General features: G+C 41.6%; 1 protein-coding gene across 1 annotated transcript in view; it reads left to right on the top strand.

Annotated features, from left to right (window-relative positions):
- PDE11A (phosphodiesterase 11A) overlaps positions 1-21,665 on the top strand; it is a gene marked incomplete at both ends in the record, with an annotated part of 323,910 nt that overhangs the window by 96,570 nt on the left and 205,675 nt on the right. The window contains 2 exons of the mRNA XM_080927937.1: positions 14,502-14,591; positions 18,567-18,707. Coding sequence (XP_080784063.1) covers positions 14,502-14,591; positions 18,567-18,707 — 231 coding nt within the window. The remainder of the gene's footprint in view (positions 1-14,501; positions 14,592-18,566; positions 18,708-21,665) is intronic.

The raw sequence follows: 21,665 nt of genomic DNA, 5'->3' as shown, positions 1-21,665 counted from the left end.
TTTTGGTTGGAAATTTACTTTATTCAATATTAGAATAGCCACTCCAGCTTGCTTCTTGGGGCTGTTTGCTTGAAAGTTTTTTTCCCAACCTTTTACTCTGAGATAGTGTCTGTCTTCGTCTCTGAGATGAGTTTCCTGTATGCAGCAAAAGGCTTGATTTTGTTTATGTATCCAATCTGATAGCCTATGTCTCTTTATTGGGGAATTGAGTCCATTTATGTTAATAGATATCAAGGAATAGTGGTTGCTGTTTCCTGCCATTATTGCTTTTGTAGGTTGAGTTGTGTCTGTGTCTCTTTCTTCTTTTGGTTTTCTTGCTTAGGAGTTTTCTTGTTTTTACTAGGATGTAGTTCCCCTCATTGTATTGGGTTTTCCACCTATAATTCGTTGTAGTGCTGGGTTTGTGGTCAGATATTGTGTAAATTTAGATTTGTCTTGAAATATCTTCATCTCTCCATCTATGGCGATTGATAGTTTTGCTGGGTATAGCATCTTGGGCTGGCACTTGTGCTCTCTTAGGGTGTGCATGATGTCTGTCCAGGCTCTTCTTGCTTTCATAGTCTCTGTTGAGAAATTGGGTGTGATTCTGATTGGTTTGCCTTTATATGTTACCTGACCTTTTTCCCTTACTGCTTTTAGTATTCTTTCTTTGCTTTGGGCACTTGGTGTTTTGACTATTATGTGTTGGGAGGAATTTCTCTTCTGGTCCAAACTATTTGGAGTTCTGAAGGCTTCTTTTATGCTCGTGGTCATCTCATTCTTAAGGGTAGGGAAGTTTTCTTCTACGATTTTGTTGAAGATATTTACTGTGCCTCTTAGTTGATATTCTTCTCCTTCTTCTATTTATATTATCCTTAGGTTTGGTCTTCTAATTGAGTCCTGGATCTCCTGGACATTTTGGGTTAGGAGCTTTTTGGGTTTTGCATCTTCTCTTACCGTTTTGTCTATGTTTACAATGCTGTCTTTGGTCCCCGAGATTCTCTCTTCCATCTCTTGTAGTCTATTGGAAATGCTTGCTTTTGTGACTCCTGATTTCTTTTTTAGGTGTTCTACCTCTAGGGTTATCTCTTTTAGTGTTTTCTTTATTGTGTCAATTTCCATTTTAAATTCCTTCTTCCATTCCTTCATCTCTTTGGTTCTGTTTTCCTCTAGTTCTTTGAGTTCTTTGAGTGTTTTTCTTGTTTCCTCTTTAAAAGCTTCTGATTCTTTTTGCTTTTCCTCCCGTTCTTGTTTAAGGATCTCTATCAGTGTCTTTAGGTATGATTTTAGGTCTGTGTCTTCTTTTTCTGAAGTGTTTGGCATTCTGCTGTTTGCTGTGATGGGAGAGCTGGGTGCTGGTGTTGCCAGGTTGTCTTGGTTTCCTTGAGATATGCTCTTTCGCTTTCCTCTTGCCATTTTGTTGTCAGTGATATGTTCTTGCCTTTCCCTTGTACCTGGCCTGTGTCGTTGGATCTTCACTGGTCCAGGTGGAGGATGGTTTGAGCCCTGTTCTGCACCCCAAAGCCGCTGGGTGGGAACAGAACTCCCAGTGCTGGGTTCCTGGTCCCTGGGTCAGGCAGGGCAGGGGCGTGCTTTCTGTGCGCACTCGGCAGAGATCTCTCTGCCCCCTGGCTGCTCAGATCTCCTTCTCACCCCACAATTTTCTTAAAATTATTATCTATTGTCTATAATCATGAAAAATTCACTAAGTTGCAGTCTTATGTATTGGAGTATCATACTTTCTCTTCTGTGCCTAATAGATTTCTTTTAATGCTGAAGATGATATAAAAATGTTTACATAAAAGTAGCGCGAACTCTAGTTTGTAGTATATGGAAGACATATATACTGTTTCTTTTATAAAAATATTTAACAGAGTGCATTAGGACAGACAGTGTGTTTAAATATATATTTTTTCTGGATGGAAAGTAAGTATTAGTGGGTGTTGATAATGGGGAGGGTGGTGTGGATTGTTACTAGACACAGTGGGGTTGATGTTGGTGTCTGGGGAAGAGAAATGGAGCTTTCAAAAGATGCTTAGTTGCTGACCTCCTTCTGCCTGTACTTGGATAGCAGTGTTTACAAGTGGGTGATTTCAGATTAGTGTTTCCTCTGGCACAGAGAGGGTATTTTTGAGAAAATGTTTCAATATTTAATTACAATAATTACTGATAAGCTTGCTTCTGGAATGTTTCTTACCTTTGAAATATATTAAGAACATTTAAGTGGAATGCCTACAGGCAGCTGGTATCGTACAAGGATAAAAGCTGGGTCCTAGAGAAACAACTTTGAGAATCATCACATTAAAGTGAAGACAGTCAAGAAGAGACCACATTGGGCTGGGCCTTTCTTTGTCAATTAGTAATGGATAAAATAACCCACAGACATGCCCAAAGGCCAAGCTAATAGAAATAATTCCTTGATTGAAGTTCCCTCTTTGCAGGTGGCTCTAGTTTGTGTGGAGCTGACAAAAACTAACCAGTACATCATGTAGATTGCACAGGGTATATGGAAATCACAGCATCACTCGAAGAACAACATTCTTATTTGACAGAGAAGATGGGGACGATGATGGAAGACGGAAGGACACTCAGACCCATCATAAAGGATGGGGATTCTGAAACTCCAGTGAGATGCTCACCTCCACAGACAAAGCAACAAAACATTGACATCAAATATCAGCAAATTTGTAAAGTACCTGGAATTCCCATTTACCACCAATAACCAGGCAAATGGCATGGCCACTTCAGACATGGTTGGGCATTCTGTTGAGAAACAACTACATAGTTTACCAATAGTAAACTCAGTAATCACACTCCTGCTTATCCAAATCAGCTGAAAATATACATCTGTACCAAAACTTGGATGTGCATGCTTATAAAAGCTATACCCATAATTGTCAAGACTTGGGGGCAGCTTGATACCTTTTAAGGGGTGAATGGATAAATAAACTTTATTACAGTTGGGTAATGGAATAGAATCTTAATCATCGATTTAAAAAAAGAGATGAGGTTATCAAACCAAGAGAATGCATAGAGTCACTGCAAGTGGATATTCCTAAGTGGAAGAAAACATCTAAAAAGTAGATACATGGAATGATTCCAACTCTGGGACATCCTGTGAAAGGCATTGAGTCCATAACAAACAAATGTCAAGGTTTTGGGAAGAAGAACCATTTGAGGTGAAGCATGGGGCATGTTTAGGCAGTACCTATTTTGTATGATACTATAATAGACATTTTTATTTGTTACAACAAAAAGCAATGATGAACTGAAATGCGTTATCATCAACACAGAGGAACCTCGGGACAGCGTGTAAAATGACAGCAGCCAGACATAAAAGGCCCCAGAACATGTGATTCAGTTGACAGGGCTTGTCTGTTACTCCTAGGAGTAGGAGCTATAAAAAGTTCTGAAACTAATAAGAAGTGGTGTTGAAGTGTTACAAATGTAAAGAAAACAGCCACTGCCTATCAGAGAATAGTCTAAGAGGGATTTCTGTATGTGGATTATGACATAATTAGACCTTTTCCGGCCTCAAGTATGGAAGCTCTAAGTTGCTCTCCAGGGCAGCTTCCTGCAGTGTCCTCTGTGCTTGGTATGTGGAGGGTCGCAGTTGTCACCTTCACAGCTAGAACTCAAAAATGCCCAGACAAATTATACCTCAAAGCAATTTCTTAAAAGAGCCGTGACTTATAAAGGTAGACGGATGAAATATGTAGGTCAAGCTGCTTATAAAAATAACCTTGGCAGAGCTGCAAGGTAGCCTGTCTTGATACTCCGGAAAGGAGGAGGAGGCCGAGATCACCAAACCATAACATTCACTTGTCTTAGACAAAGCAATTGTAGTCTTCGGACCATTAAGGCTGTGTTAGACAGATGACAACTGTTTTTAAACGTGGGAAGTAGATACTTGTCAGAAAGCACATGGGTGTTTGGTAAGCATCAGCAAGTGATGGAGAGAGGTGGTAAAAATTAATGGAAGAGATGATGACATCGAATCAAAAATTAGATATGCAGCAAATAATGCAACATGGGGGATCTCGGGGGTGATCAAAGGATGTACCTTAAGGCAACACAAGTACCGACTGTAGTTGTCCTAGGGGCTATTATATAAAATGAGACGCACTTGTGTGAGTAGGGGTCAGTGAGAACTCCCATTGCTCTTACTGAGTGTGTAGATTGGCAGATTCTTTTTCTGGAGGACCTTCGGCTCCTGCTATTAAGAAGTTTTTAGACGGGGAGAGAGAGATGGCGCAGTAGTTAAGAGCACTTGCTGCTCTTGTGGGGGGGGGGCGGGCTGGAGTTTGATTCTCAGAACCCACATGGCAACTCACAACCATTTGTAACTCCAGTTCCAGGGAATCTAATGAAATCTTCTGGGCCTCTGAAGACACCAGGCATGCTTGTGGTACCCAGCTATACACGCAGGCAGAATACTCACACACATAAAATAAGAATAAGAATTTAAAAATTAAATATGCACACATTTCTTTATCCTTGAACTTTTACCGTGGGACTATGCCTAATAGAACAGCTGTCTACATGTCCAATGCTATATTTGTCCACAGTAGCTGGTTTGTGTTAGAAAATTTTGGAAAATCAAAATCTTTCTACTTAAGATATTCTAGAGACCGAGATGAAGGAAGCAAGTTTTTTGAAAGGGGTGTAAAAATTTCCAATATTGAAGGGATGTTGTAGAGAATCACTAATGGTGTGATAATATTTATGTTTATGGAACTACCCAAATAAGAGGCTATGTGTTTGAAGTTCATTTATGAAGCTGAGCTCCGCTGATGCAGCAGAACAGGAAATGAAAACATCTATACTTAAATCTCTAAACTCATTTCTTCATTCCTTAACTTTCTATATTCCATTCTGTTTTTACTTAATTTTACATGTATGCGTGTCTTGCCTGCACGTGTATCTGTTCAGCACGTGCATGTAGTAGCTAAAGAGACCAGAAGATGTCAGATCCTCTAGGACTGGACTTACAGACAGTTGTGAACTGGGATGCAGGTACTGGGAATTGATCCCAGGTCCTCTGCAGCAGCCATTGCTCTTAGCCACTGAGCCATCTCTCCAGCCATTCAGTGTCCCATAGTCTTTAAAAAGACTATGACCATGTTCTACTTCATGAAAGTGATATAATTACCTTCATTTTTCAAGTGCTATTTTTATTAGCATACTGTGCTTGAAGAGTTTATCTAGTATTTGAATTATAGCTCTTTTAAAACATGCCTGCTTCCTAATGAATGGGCTGGGACTTGGTGAAGCTTTGCCTCCCAGTGTCTGCATACATTTTCCAAGCTGTTTTACCGAGTAAGAACAAAGTCCATAAAGGTCCTGGCCCTAGAACCCCTGGAAATTCCCAATGTAGACCTCTACCACTCTTTCATGATGTATAATTGGACTCAACCAAACCATGGGGCCTTAATAGCCCTTTTCTGTGGTTGTCGAGTGGAGAAGAGCTGGCTGCCTCCTGTCTTTCTTTGGTACCGATGAAAGGCTCTGCGCTCAGATTTCATGCTTATTAATGATATTTTCATGACTTTCCAAGGCTGATGTGACTTTTTACAGTGTTTAATGACTTTCAGTTTATCTCCCTTTTGGAGTGGGATGTTGTAAAGATTAATTAGCCAGCGTCCACAAAGTGCTTTCAGGCAGAAAAGTGCCACACAAGGGTGGGCAGGCTCATTAGCTTCTCCATCATTAACGCTCTTTGGACCTTTTGGTATTCAGAAACTGGGTGATGACAGCCACATCAATATATATATATATATATGGAAAAGAAGGGACTTCAAGAAGGGCAGATTAGAGTATAGCACGGTCGTTCAGTTTGGGTTTTGTTGTTGTTATTTGTTTCTTTTATCATGCTTTGAGATTGAGAAAATCTTTTCTTTTCCCCGCTGTTACCACATGTTTTCCTGTTTTTCTCATTCCCTCTTTTCAAAACGTTTTTTCTGCATCTCCTGCACATTTATTTAGAAACTCCAAGTCAGGCTGGGGACATGGGTGTTAGTAGCAAGCTTAATTACCATGCAGGGGGCCCAGGATTAGATCCCAATATCACATAAAACCAGGTCAAATAGGAGGTTGTAGAGATTAATTAACATGCTTGGAATCCCAGCATCCAGGAGGTGGAGACAAGAGAAACAGGAGTTCCAGGGTAGCATGAGCTACGCATCTCCATCTCAAAAACAAATGCAGAAACAGAAATGTTGAGTCACGGACATACTGGGTATCCACAGAGCAGTCAAGTCTTGCCTGAAGTGCTGGGTCCACTGCCACAGTGTAGAACATTCCCAGTGCTGATAAAGAACCTTCAGACGTCAGTGAGTCACAAAAGTATAATATTTTCTTGTCCCACAGTAGTTATTGACCAATGTACAGATGGCTCCCCAGTAGATATTTGGGTTATGTCTTGAGAGTTATCCTAAGTTGACAGTATCCTAACTCACAAACTCACTTGGTAGACCTGACTTCTACGACATCATCTTAGCAGCACAGTATACTATAGAAGGTCGACTGTTAACTCCTTCGTTCCTGGGGCTAACTGGGAGCTGCAGCTCTATCATAGAGAGTATTGGGTAAGATAAAGCTGGCCTGGGAGAAACTCGCAAGCCAAACTGGTTCTACTTAATCTGCATATTTTAATGTTTATTTATTATCATGTATTTGTCACCCTGTGTATGATATGGGTGGGGGGCATCTGGGTAGGGGGGACACACACAGCACAGTGTGTACGCAGCCAAAGGACAACTTTGTGAAGTCAGTTCCTGCCTGTCAGCTTTCTATGGGCTCAGGGCTTGAACTCAGGTCATCAGGTTTCGGAGGCAGGTATTTTACACACCGAACCATCTTGCTAGGTCCTAGTATGTGTTGAATTTGCATCACTATAAAGCTAAAAATTATCCCAGGTTAGGGACTATAATTTATCAATTAGTGGTTTTACATAATTCAATTAAGCCTTTGACTGGGTCTCAGAAAGTACAAATGGCTACCAACTACAAAATTGTGTAAAAGAAACTATAGACAAAGGCAAATTATCTTCAAAAACGTAGATTGACAGCTGCTACTTTTTGTTGTTAGCATCAAGTAGACTTGATAAGGTAAAATAAAATGCCCTTTAGATATTAGGAGAAAATAATTACAAACCTATAGTTGTATAAAAAGGAAATCAAAATGCTTATCACCACTACTAAAGGATATTCTTATAGATTTTCTTCAAGAGAGAAAGAGAAAAAGAAAGGCAGTAGGGCTAGGGAGATTGCACCATGGATAAAACATTTGCCACACCAAAGTGAGAACTAGAGTTTGGATCCCTTGTCTCCAAAAAAGAGGGAAATGCGGTAGTCTCCGGGTAACCCCAGACTGCAGAGACAGAAACAGGAAACCCTGAAGCAGGCTGACTGCCTAGACCCAGCGAGCTCTGGGTCCACTTGAGAGACCCTTTCAATAACAAAGAAGAGAGGCAGCTGAGGAAGACGATAGGCATTGAACTCAGGCCTCCACATATGCCTACACATACATGTGTGGCTCACACATGTAAACATGCATACATTTGCAGAGGCTGCATACACAAACATGTGCAACAAACATTGAAACAATGATGGGAAGGGAGTTCGGAAGGAAGGAGGAAGTTCACTCTAGAAAGAAAAAAAATGCCATGACTGTAGGCAAGTCTAAAAGCATTGATGGGTGATGGTGATGGTGGTGGTGGTGACAATGATTATGATATGCAAAACAGGATAAAAGTAAGAAAAAAAGTAGTATACAAGTTGGTAAAGTAGCATTGAACGATACAACCTTTTGAGGTTTCTGTTTTCTTGGGAGAAGACCAAAAATAACTGGATTTGATCAGGTTGAATATAAAGTTTCTAATTTAACAAGAAAATCAGGAACTCGGTGGGAAAAGGGAGATATAAGTATGAGACATAAAATCAAGAACCACTGTCTTAGTAATTTACAGAAAGGTGAGTGTGTGTGTGTGTGTGTGTGTGTGTGTGTGTTTCTGTGATAGGTTTAGTAATTGGTCTTGACAGCCTTCCTTTGTAAATACCAAGTAGCTAGTTAATAAGTGTACAGTTGTAGGAAAGAAAAAAGAGCAATGCTGTCCTGACTGTGTTTGAATGGCTGCGTATGGCTTGGTACAATACAGTGTCCCATGGCAGCCTCACTTAGAGATTATACATAGGGAATTCCAGTGCTTTTTAATGGACAGTAGCTGCTTGTAGATGTTAATTTTATTATATTTTATAGTAAACCAGTCTTCTCCTTCCAAAAGCATTTCTATCTTCCAGGGCTGCTCACTACATAACATTTTTTTTTCTACTTGACTTAAGTAGGGCTAATTATTTTTTAAGGTTTGGTTTTCAAATAATACTTAAATTGAGATTTATAATAGATGGTACAAAGGTGGATCTGAGCTATTCAAATGCATTATGCAAAGAAATACAGATGTACAGGAAGCTTTAGAAAATCAATATGATATTTCCTTTTGAGCCATTTACCGTGATTGCTGTTATTTTTCTGAGATAGCTTCTCAGACAGCCAGGCCTTGAACACACAATCCCCAGTCTGTCTCCCACATGCTGGCATTACAGGCGTGGTACGTTCAACACGCCTGTCCAAAAATAACAACCGAGTCTCCATTTTTTTTTAATCATTAACTTTTTGATAGACACAAATAGATATGGAAGGCTGGCGGGGAAGGATCTTAGGTGATGCAGAGGATAGAGAATTTGGTGGAAGTAGATTCTTTGTAGGTAATTTGGAGAGAGAGTCAAGATGGGGTCATCTAGTTTTGATGAACCTTCCACTGTAGAAGAAACACCTAAGGGGTTGGCTCTTAGAAGGTCTGTAACTCTGCATTGAGACTTACATTTTAGTCTCAATTGTTCATGTTCTACAGTATTTGTGATCTCTGTTGAAAGAATCTGACACAGAGTGTGTAGTGTGGAAGGTAGGGGACATAAGAAGGTAAAGAGGGGACACCCTTGCAGGCTGAGAGTGAGCAATGGCCAAGGGGACCATTGTGGAGAAAATGCTTTCAAGAGAGAGTGGACAATGGCAGAGAAATCACGATGCAAAGCCACATACTTATGTGGCTTACACACTATTTTCTAAGGAGGCTGTGGGATAGTTTTCTGTGCAGGTGATTGACAGGCCCATTTAGAGAGAAGTGCGGGTTTGTTCTTTGTTAGAAAGCCTCTTAGAGTTTTCCTGTCTTTCTGGTGGTTTAGAATAGCATGTCTCCAGGCCCTTGTCTTTAACTAGTAATTAAGTCCTGTAGTTTCATTCAGTTCCAGGTTTTCACAAGCTGCCTGATATGAAGGAGGGCCCATCTTCAATGCCTTCCACACTTGCTGATACTTGACTTAACTACCAAGCTCCGGTATTGCAGGAGGCTGATCTGGTTAATAATCATTTTGTGAATGTAGTTAAAGCTGGTGGAAACCTGGAAGGGGGTGTGGCTGTGTGACTTATGGAGCAAGCTGCATCATTAGCACAGAGCTTGAGAGGGTAGGCAATTCTTGCTAAATTAGGCCGATCAGGAGCTCCCAAGTACAGGGAGTACGGATGCTGGTTTTGCCGCTTGCTTTTGTTCAGATGCTTTAGCGGCAGGGTCCACTAAAAAAGACAGACAGCCTGGGCTCTTTTGACATTCAAAATATTGTGTTAAATGCTTCATAATTGGCTTATATTAGCAAATTGTTATCTTTGACCTCTACTGAATTTGAGCTTCACTGAGATTTGGGGGAGGGGTCAGCGTTGGTTATGTGTATGTGGATACAGTCCATGAAAGTGATATTTGTTAGATGTTTCAGAGGAAGAATTGTGAAATGGCTTGTCCTGAGGTTGTGACAATATCATTTATTTGTAAGGACTAAATTGGGAGAGACATTTTAAGACACAGTGTCATGAATTGAAGAACTAAAAAACCCTAATCCTTCCAATGTGATTTAAGTGGTGTTTTTAAAAATATAGTACACAACACACACACACACACACACACACAGACAGACACACTCACACAAAACCACCTCATAGTAAACAGAACAACTATTTGAAAATTCAAGAGTTTTCAGTTGCTTTTTCTCCCCAGAAACAAAAGTGAATAAAGATTTGCCATTAATTGGCAATGGGACCTTGGGCTGCTCCCGAGCTCTCTCTAGCACTGGGAGAATACGTGGCACAGCCTTGTTCTCAGTGCCTGACCCACTTTCTACACCACAGGATCCTCACCACGGGCTCTGCTTTGACTGTCCCCCTACTTACAACCAGCTCTGTGTTTCTTTCACCGTTCCTCTTCCACCCATACAAGTGTGAGCTGACCCTCACATCCCCATCCAGGGGTGAGGTCTGGGCTTGCTGATACATGCTTGTAAAGTTAGATTACTTTTCTTTATAAAGATCTCAGTCTGACCTCTGTGGTCATCTTATGGTATCTCTCAGGGTCCATTTCTTGGTTAGGATTGATTTTGATCCATCAGTTCAGCAGGTTATTGCTAGAAATCCCTTTTTCTCCATAGCCCGAACCACTACAGTCTCTCATAGCCACTCAAACACCTAATCCCCTTCTCCTCCTGTGAGGCAGTTAACTGGACCATCACGGTAACGATATGAAAAACACATATTTCTCTGAGAGGTAGGTAGGTCCCTGTAGATGTGAAAATGGTAGGTTCCAGCCTCAATCTGACTGAATTAAATCAGGAATTTGGCCCCATATACAATCTAGGTGGCCTTGTTGATGATTAAAAATTCAGGTTCTATTCCCTGTGCAAGGTAACACGCCTCCATCCCGAACATATCAGGGCCATAGACTCCAGAATGCTGTCAAGAGATACAAGACTCCTGGATCAGAGACAGAGACTAGTTTATTACTAACTGGGAGAGAACTAACCAGAGCATCAACGTTTGTGCCTCTTAGACTTCTAACTACACACAAAGCCCATGGCCTGGCAGAGCATCCTCAAACTCAAGGCAACCGAATCTACCCCTGTCCAGTGGGAGAAATCATCTTTATCACATTGGATAGCAAGTAATTCTGCTTTTTTACTAGCAAGGAGATGATGTCTCTACCTTCGAAGGGCATTCATTGTGCAAACATCCTTGACAGCGCAGTGCCTCTGTAAAATGTGCTGATGAGAGGAGGGAATGGTGTGGGGAGGAGGGGAGAGCCATGAAGAATTATCTCCCAAGAGCTTTGTGTAAGCTTACAAACCTCATTTCCCGTCTCACAAAAGTGCAGCCACTGGCAGAACGTCTATCTGTGAGGATCAGAGAGATAGAAGTCTGAACATAATCCTGACACCCAGCATCCTGCCTGCTGCAGGGATTCACAGGCCTTGTGTATGCCAGTCCCTACAAGTGACATTTTTTTTAAGTAAGGTGCCAGCATGTTAACTGAATTCTCTGTAACTCCTAGCAAATATAATATTATAGCTCATTGATACTTCTAATTATTTGAGCCATGAAACATTAGAAGTAAAAGCTACCATAAACTTGCTCTCGTACAGGTAAGGAAGTAGATTCAGAGTGTTTACGTGACTTGTTAAATTTCATACAGAAAGTCACAAAAAGGACAAAAATGATGTGGCTTAAGATTCCGATTCTCTTAGGAGCTGGAGAGATGGCTCAGTGGTTCAGAGCATTGGCTGCTCTTCCAGAGGACCTGGGTCCAGTTCCCATATGATGACTCCCAACCACCTGCAACTTCCGTTTCAGAGGATCTGACCTCCCTGGACATTAGGCACACACTCAGCATATAGACATACATGGGGGCAATCATTTATACTCATAAATATAAAAATATTTAAAATGTCAAAGTTTTAAAAATTACACATAAAGCCTGGTAGAAAGAACTCAGTATCAGCATCGCAAGGCAAGTGAAACAGGGCTTTAGAGAACAGTTTACACATCCATTGGACTTCATTCTTTTTCCTTCTCGCTGGACTTACAAACCACTTAGACATGCTCCAGGGGCCAACATAATCAGAATAATTGACAGAGGGTAAAATAAGTAGTTTCTGAGGTCATGTTGTAACCTTTTAAGTTACTCCATATTAGGTAAGGAAACACAGGCTTTTCGGTTTGTCTTTCCCATATAAAACTGTATCTTTCCCTGAGGGACTCCATTTTACAATTAGTCTCTGACTCTAACCTGAAGACATAGGATGAGCCTTCAGTTGGATGGAGCTGTCAGTGGGACCATCCGTCTGATACCAACCATGAATCAGAGACTGACAAATGACTCATGCTTGGAGTTCAAAGGGAGCCACCTTACACATTTATTGTGGTGACTTGAGAGCACATGTTACATTAAAATTGTATCAGCAAAACCAAGCCCAAGAACTTAACAGACATTGCAGGCCAAGGGAACAGTGTCCTTTATCCCTACCCCCCCATAATGAGGTAGACCCCATCCCTGCAAATGGGGGAAAGCCACCAACCTGTCAGAAGAGCACTTGGTGTGTACATCAAGGGCAAGAGAACATGGAAGTGTCTCAGATTAGCTCAGTGAGTGTTGACTACATCTCTTCAAACTGCAGGCTCTTGTCTGTTCACCCATCAGTCTACCAGACCTGGTCCTGCCCTTTACTTCATGAAATTCCCACATCCCAACTGGTAGTTCTGACCTGACCACCAGCACCTATGGAAGCTTCTGGCTTCTTCTGTAGCTCACTTTAGTTTGTTATCAATACAAAGATTCTTAAATCATTATCACTTTCCAAGCTTTGGCCTCTTGGGCCTCTTTGAAACTCCCCCAAACCTTTGCTGTTTTAATCCTTTGTAGTCATTCTGTAACACACACACACACACACACAATATGTAATATATGGTATATTAGTAATTAAGATTGGGATAAAAGAACCTGTGTTCACTCTATTCAAGGTTATCAAGGGAATTATCTGGCAAGCTCAGTCATTGTAACCACTTACCTTGTGGATTTATTGTTATCTGGTAAATTATGACATCACGAAAGACTCACCTATGTTTCTGACATAGATAAGTCACAACATAGTGACTCATATTCAACTCTCCTTTATCCCCCTAATAGTTACCATCTCCAGAGCAGAAAACACAAAGTATAAACTAAACAAAATACCCCCACCCCCAGGAAACTGCACAGAAACTTGTTCCGTGTATTGCTGGTATTGAAAGTGGTTCCATTCTGGCCGAAGGTAGGCATGTTCTGGAGGGTTACCTGCAGCTTTCTGTGACCCAGTCCCCACCAGCCTACAGGCAAAGGCGTTAAACCATGAGACAGAGGGGGAGCAAGAAATGGGAAAGAAGAGAAAAGAAGCAGCGTCAGTTTAGGGAGGGCAACTCGGAGAGTCACTGACGCGTCTGTCCTGAAAGATCTGAGAGATAAGCTCCTCGTTGGGCCTTTTTTCTCTCCTGTTGCTTTTCTCCCTTCTCTCAGAGTGACGTTGTAGCTTTAAGAGCTCTGAAATTCCTTTGGGGACCCCTGGGTCAGGGAGTGGCTAGGTAGGCAAAGTTAGATAATAGCTGACAGAGAATACGAATTGTGCTCCAGCTTTTATTCGACCCACGTAGCCCCCTTTATTCCAGGCAACCTTATTCTGGGCGTCCCAGAGGCGTCTCACACACATTCCTGTGCAGGTGATCAGCACGGGCGAGCAATGCACTGCCCCTGCTGGCCACTTCCAGAACTGCACTGCGTACCTTTGCGCCTTGGTGCGGACAAGACTGATAAAAATCATGCCATTTCCACTGGGTTTTAGAGAAGCTCCAGATAGCCGTCATATGCAGCAAAAACCTCAGGGAACTAGTCCGTTCAGTTTTTACTGGGATATCCCATCTGCCGGAAATCGGATGTTCTGAGATAGGCATGCGCCTTGAATTTTGACTTCCTGTTGAGAGTTTCTCAAGGTCAGGCACAACTGGGTATTTTTTTTCCCCATAGGAGGCATTTTTCTCACAGGCCCTGGGCCTTTCCTCAAACAAGTTGCTTCAGAGCCAGTTTGCGTTCTTGCCTAATCATATCTTCCTGATGCAAACGGATCCACTAGGTTTTTGAGCCTCGGTTCCCACTAGACCTATTCTAATTGGCGCGCTTAAGTCTGGCAGCTGGCAGCCCAGGCTGAGATGCTTTTCTAGACCTGCATGTACACAGGGATTCACTTGTGTCCTGCCCACTTCTAAGTCTGCATGTGAATAGGTGCCTTACATTCCAGGGACATTCCAATTCTCTTCGCTCTCATCCATTTTCCCAGAGTTATACTACAAGACGTGGAGAAGCACAGTTTCCATATTATTTAGCTCTTGGAACCTCTGGTTTCACTCCCGTTATGTTTTCAAAAAATGTGAATTTCCCAGCTAAAGACTGATTTACACTGTCTTAACGTTAAGTCTGAGAGATGTGCCCCTAAAGCTGAGAGTGTTAACAACTCAACGTCCAGCTCATCCGACTGAAAGGAAAAAGCCCCAAAGGCAGGAAATGTGGGCTTTGGTGAATGGTGGATGCGCTAATGCTCTGAATGCTTTCTGTGCCCCAGGTTATGCAGATGTATCTTCCGTTCTGTGGGATCGCCATAGCTAACGCTCAGCTCTTTGCCGCCTCCAGGAAAGAATACGAGAGGAGCAGGGTGAGTAGCTTCAAGCTGCTGGCTTCTGTGAGTCACTCGTCTTCTAAAAGTAGCGGATGATCATTGTCTAGTCTGAAGATCTTGATTGTTTGTGCAATCTTGCAGCAACAGGGCTGAAGATCCCTTTAAACAGTAGCATGAGTTTTGGTTATAAGAAGACACAAATTTTCTGTTGTTGTTTCTGGGAAATAAAACTGGTTTCTTTTAAAAAGGAAATTAACCCACGTCTGTACTGTGTGGCAGCGGATATGATCCTTGATGCTGGTAGCTTTGCAACAGCAGCATTCGCTGGTAATTTTAGTTTAGTTCCTTCAAGAGGCATGGTTTAATACAAACACGATTTCACTCCTTGCAGATTCTATTTGGAAGGTTTTCCGGAAGAAGCAACCCAAGGCATGCAGTTCCATCACAGAAGCGCTGTTTTGTAGGCTTTCAAGAGACATAAGAGGCAGTGATCTTATAAACCTTCAGGAACTGTAGAATCACATAGTAAAATGTACCCACAGACTCAGACAGCATTAAATTATCAACCAGAGATACACTCTGCATTTGCATATATGAAGATCATTGTTGCAACCCAGAAACAAATTCAATAAGGAAATGCTAAAAAAGGATCCAGTGCCTCAGCCAATGGCATGGATTAAAGTGTGTGCGCAGAAGCATTATGATGATGACTGTTTGATAGTAGACAGAGGCACACTGCTGACCAGTCAGCAGTCCTCCTTAGCACGGCATAGCACGCCCTTCCTCTAACTGGGTCTCCTGTCCGTTTCAGAACTGTGTCTTGCTCTTGTATGCCTTTCATTTCCCATTCCAGTGAGTTTTCTGTGACTTCCAGATAACAGATAACAGAATGGGGGTAGATGTGTGTTAACCTCCCTTCTGCCTGCCAACCATCTCGCATTTTCTTCAGGACCCAACAACACTTCTTCCTTTACCCACTTAACTGTTTTTCCTTGTTCTAGTGCAGGTATCCATCACGTTATTATAATATTTGGTGATGGCCCTCTTCTACAACCGTATTATTCCTTAAAGGAAACTTCTTGTACAAAGACAGTCTTTTCATCCTTGTGGATGACACAGTTCACTTATTCATTGAACAAATACATATTGTATACAATGTAATTCAATACAAATACAGTTGTGTACAATTCCCATGAGATACTGTTTGTCCTTACAGAACTTACGGGTCTAGTGGGGACAATAGATAATAGAAAGAAAAAAAAAAGAAAGAAAGAAAACACCACACAGTGTCAGACAGTGATAAGCATTATAAACAAAGATAAAGGGAGAGAGATGGATGGAATTGGCTGTGGGTAGGTTTGATTAAGCAGATTTTTATTTTCAAAGATGATGGGAAGGTGTCTCTTGTCTCATTCAAGGGGGTCTCCAAGTAGTTAGGGCTCACCTTGAGTCTTACAAGAAGGAGAATGGAGAGGCCTGGCCACAGGAAGACCCATGCAGAGTGTCTAGACCCTGACAGCAGGTGCAAAGGCCCTGTACTGTTGGTGGATAGGGAGAATTCAGGGATCTAAGGAGAAGATGAAAGTCAAGCAAATGAAGGAGCTGAACCCAGGGCTACTGGGGAGAAAGGCCAGGAGATTTTGAGCTGATTGCAATTCATTTTAAAAAGAAAACATAAGGTGGCTGGCGTTAGGGCTGTAAGAAGAAAGGATAAATCGGTGGCTTCACTTCAGGGTTTGCTGGTGTGGGGACAGTGAAGGAGGCTAGAATATAACCCTACATTTGAGGGAGTACTAGGGGTGGAGATTGTGTAAAGCCTGGAGACTTGCTGAGGTAATCTGGGAGACTGTGTGGAGAAGAAAGACCAGAGTGGAGGAGGATCCAAGCATCAGCTTAGGAGGAGAAGGGAAGGGGGCACACTGCTGTTCCTACACAGAAGTGATGTTAAGCAGAGCTAGCTCCTCACCCTGGCAACTGTTCCCACAGGCCATCCGAGTGTTTGCGCGTCCTGGATAGGCTGTTCTCCTACTCTCCCTTTTGCTACTTGTTAAAAAAAAAAAAAGAAGAAAGAAAGAAAAGAAAACTTTCACCATTTGTTAGCAAAGCAGCAATTTTTAATTAGATAGGATAAAATTGCTGTAATAGGATTTGTCAGTGCAAGACTCCAGGGGCATTAATTTCTCCTTTGAGAGAAATGTTCTTGTGGAGTAGGTCCAGAGTCTCTCCATGCAATCATAACAAATCGAACAGTTAAATAATTGTTCTGTTAATATGATCCATCTGAAGAAATAATTTGAGTGATTAAGGTAATGATGTTTCCCACTTAATAACAGGGAATTTGCTTGTAATTACTCAGACAATTGTCTCCCTTTGAAAAATTATTTTTTTTTATTTTTTGAGATTACAGTTAGATCATTTCCCCCTTCTCTTTCCTCCTTTCAAGCTCTCCCATACATCCCTTCTTGATGTCTTTCAAATTCATTGATTAATTATTGTTATATACATACGTGCATTTGTAGATACATAGCACAACCTGCTCAGTCTGTATAATGTTACGTGTATGTTCACTTCCATGACTGTTCGGTGCTGGATAACCAAGTCTGTGTTCTCCCTGGGTCAGAACTGTCTTCCAACATGAAGTTACAGCGCACTAAGCTCCTCACAGCAGTTTGCTGTCCAAATAAATGCCCAAGAGACCGCTTCAGTTAACACAGTATTTTCAATCTAGTGTTTCTCTTTGCTTTGGAATCCTGGGGCAATGTGATCCTTATCCTCAGCCAGGGTCCTTCTTCAAAGAGAATGCTCCCAGGAGCTTCCGCCCTGTCCCTGACCTTGCCAGCTAGATTCATCTCACAGCTTCCTCAACTCCTTCAGATGCTCTTCTGTCTTAAGAGAGTTGGAGAAGAAATTTTGTTTCAAATTTTCAGGACAAATCAAATTTCAGGACAAATCATTCCTGCAGTTGGACATCAGCCATGCCTTGGGCCTTTGGTCAACATTATGATGCGTAGATTCGAGCCTGTGTATTCATGGAGTCCTTTTGTGAAAGGTCACAGACAAATGAACATCTTGTTTAATGCTACTGAATCAAAAGCTTAGGCCAACTCAGCGGCCCTGCCACTCTCTGAGGGCTCTGAATAAAGCTTAATTTCTACCACCTGTAAATAGTCTACTTGTTCTGCAAGTCCTGAAAAAACAAAAGCCACTAAAAATTCCAAACGAATATTACTTCAGAGCATAAACCGAAAGCTCCCTTGGGCTAGAGAGAGTAATAGGTTACTGCAGCTGAGTTTTGAAATGAGCACACAGTGTTCAATTTGTAATTCATTCGTTTCCATTAATTTCTATGCTTTTCAACCTGCCACCTTAACAATGAGGTGGTGACAATATTAACAAGGGTTTCTTTCCAGAGATATACAGTAGTAATATCTAAATGTTCTAGTAGACAGTCGGGAGTGAGGTAATGTTTCTTCTTCTTGTATAGAGAGAGTAGTGTGAGGATACACACACACACACACAACACACACACACACACACACACACACACACACATCCTCAGAGCCTTAATAACATTTGCCTGCATTATTCTTGAAGGATTCTTGAAGAGATCTGTATTAGTGAAACTAGGTATCAAATTGAGCCATGAAGCTATTTTATCTTAATAGTGAAGAAAGGCTGCTTTGGAGTTTTCTGAAATAAATATGCTCCGGAGAGATCCAAGTACTTGTTATTTATAAACTGTCAGCTTTGTGTTCAGCCATATTGAAGAAAAGCCATCATAGTGGGTAAATGTGATGACTTACACTGGCCACTGCGTTCTCTGGTTGCATTTCCCAATCTCAGAGTATGTTATAAAGTGAAATTGCAAAGTCATGTTAGATCAACTATAAATGTTTTAAAAATTAGCCCCATGATATATTTGTTATCAAAATACTTCATGGAGTTTCAAGGGAGGAAAAACTGAAGTTTTTCTGCCTTATACTTCCTAACTACATCCATCCCTGTCTCCAGGCCTTGCTGGAGGTGGTCAATGACCTCTTTGAAGAACAGACTGACCTGGAAAAGATTGTCAAGAAAATAATGCATCGGGCCCAAACTCTGTTGAAATGCGAACGCTGTTCCGTTTTACTTCTAGAAGACATCGAATCACCAGTAAGTCATTCTCCTTTCTGTGCAGTGTGTGTGTGTGTGTGTGTGTGTGTGTGTGTGTGTGTGTGTGTGTGTATCAAAGACTGAGCGGAAGGAAGTTGAGTTTATCTGCAATTAAACCTACAAACAGATCGGCTGTGTTTACATCTTCAGACCCTGAGGGAGCATCTTATATATGAGAGGTTCCTTCCTTCTTTCCTTAACCTCACTGTGAAAACTAGTCCTTTTAAGCTGGTGGGGACCTTAGAGCCCCGTTCAGCTCTGTGTAGCTAACATGATTTCGCTTGCGTGCACAGGGATTCCCAAGCATCACACAACTAAATTAGAAGGTCAAGTGCAGCCCCTGCCCCCCAATCTTGTTTGATCTTGTTTACCCAGTATGGGTCAGACTTCTCTCCTGTGGCTTGGGTAGCAGGACAAGTGTTGCTCAACCTTTAGAAGAGCAGGAAAGCAGAGAAAGGACCAGAGCAAATCTCCCTCAGATCCTGGGCAGACGGTGCCTGAGTCTGCTCAGTGAGTTTAAAGACCAAGAATTGTCTAGCGATCAAGAGCTATTTCAACATCCACAGTATTTTATGATACCAAACTTTAAAAGACAGTGTCAAAAAAAAGAAAAAAGAAAAGAAAAAGAAAAAGAAGCATCTGAGGTTAAAACTGTAATGAGTATTGTAACTTTGCATAGATTGTTTAGGATACATACATACATATATGTGAAACCTGACAACGTAATCTTTAGTTTTGAAAATTCATATAGGAACATAAACATGTATTAATAGTCATACAACTTACTGAAAGGGCAGCAAAGGACAGTGAGTAAAATTCTGCCCGAAACTCTATTTAAATGCTCTGGAAATCTATTTAAAAAAAAAAAAAAAAAAAAAAGCTAAACAAGGGACAAAGCAAAAATGAAAAATATTTGTACAAAGCCCCCCCCCCCCTCCAAGGCTCTACCTGATTCTACAGACACCTTGGTGAAAAGTTTCAGGGCTGAATTATATCAAATGCAGAAAGTAATGGCAAAATGCTGGGCTTTTAAGCATACAAATGGAGCTTGAAATCATGTAATTGTGTTTTTCTAAAACAGTAAAACTTGGGGTAGGGGAGAATGCTTGGTGAGTAAAATGCTTCTCTTGAAAGAATGGGGGCCTGAGTTTGATGGGCAGGACTCACAGCAAAAAGCCAGGGATGCTTGTCCTCAGCACTGGGGAGGCAGAAAGGGGGTCCCTCAGGTCCACTGACCAGCCAGCCCATTGGCAAGCTCTGAGCCAGTGAGAGATCCTGTCTCAACAAACAAGAAGCATTGAAAAGTATGAGCTACTCCACATGCATGCACACCCCAGAGAGGGAGGGAGAAGTGCACACACACACACACACACACACACACACACACACACACACACACACAAGCAAACATCAATAATAGCAAAACACTAAAAATGTTCATTTGGAAGAGCCAAGATTTTCTAATCTAAAGGCTAAAGGAATCATAACTAAAAGTAATGGGGGAAAAGAAAGCAAGAGGAATTCCTAGATCTGACTCTTAAGTCAGACTGGGAGAGAACAATATGTCTGGAGCAGCGGGTCCCCCTCACAGTGACCCTAACTCAGGTCTTCTTTTGGTCCCCCTCCCCCATTTAAGTCTCCATACATTAGTGGTAATGGTAGAGGCTGTAGATGAAGGCTAAAAATGTCTCTGAGCACGCAGTAAGGGAAGGGCGGAGAGACGCCAGTGTTAGTGGAAGGCAAGGGTGGGGATGCCTGAAGGCTCCCTAAAGCTTCCGAGAAGCATGGAAGACAAAATGTAATTGTCTCCATGCCTAACCAAAGCTCTCATGGAAGGCTGTCACCTGAAAAAAGGCTCCTGGTCAGGATGGAGGACGTGGGGAATGACATCCCAGATTTCAGGACTTGGGAGGATGGTGCCTAGGCCCATGAAGTGTCTACCCCATAGCCAGGAAGAAATCTGGAGAAATCCACTTCTCTCCAGCACACCCAGGAGGCTGCAGGTCACATGCTGAAGTTTCCATATCTGTCTTTAAATCCCAAATTACTGAGAAAATCTGGCATGGTGTATTCAACAGTGGTATTACCTTTTGCCTTCTGTCAAAATAAGCAGAGTTGAGGCTCAAAAAGAGGTTTAGTTGACCTCTAGGAAAAAAAAAAAAAGTAAGTTCCTTGCTGTGCAGTTGTTTTCTGTGGCCTTAGAAGTTTGTGATCAATATACCAGTTCCCTTCTCTAGTTAATCATTCATCCTGTATTTGATTCACCTAGGTGACAAAGAAAACATTCATAAACAAAGTTGGAGAATGATAGGTTATTCTGTAGGCGCCAGCAATTTAGAAAAAAAAAATTAAAGCTAGATTCCTAGTTTAAACCTGTTTTAATTTTATAACAGATAGAATAATTCATATCTCACAACATATTAAATAAATGCAGGATCCCTTAAATTCAATCCAGAAGGGAACCAAGACGTTGTTAAAAGAGGTCTAAGGAGCATTTGAGAAAACCAAATAAGATTTTAAGGCTAGAAGCAAAGCTTGTTACAGACAAATCAAGGGTATAGACTGTGGTCTGAGGGTTTTCTTTCATCTTGTAAGAGACGAAGCTGTACCACTAACTCGGTACCCTCTGGTCAGTAGTAACCAGAACTCAGTTGATTTCCCAAACTAGGAGCTGGAAGATTTGTTTCTTCCTATAATACCTAGTTTTCCGGACTAGGCTATCTCTGGTACATTTACTCAACTCTGCCACTAGAGCAGAAAAATCAGGCATAGACAATAAATTAGAATGTGCATGGCTTCATGCCAATAATTATAATTATAATTGATTTATAAAAATAAGTGGTGATTCGAACTCAGTGTACATGGGTAGACTCTTGTTTAAGGAACCCTCCCTCTCCGCGATTAACAACAACCTCAGCAGATGATGAAGGGTGTCGGCAAAGATGCCATGGAATGAAT

This window comes from Micromys minutus (assembly GCF_963924665.1).
Source record: "Micromys minutus genome assembly, chromosome: 13".
Taxonomy (NCBI): domain Eukaryota; kingdom Metazoa; phylum Chordata; class Mammalia; order Rodentia; family Muridae; genus Micromys; species Micromys minutus.
Note: the sequence above shows the minus strand (reverse complement) of the source record. Positions and strands in the feature narration are given on the sequence as shown.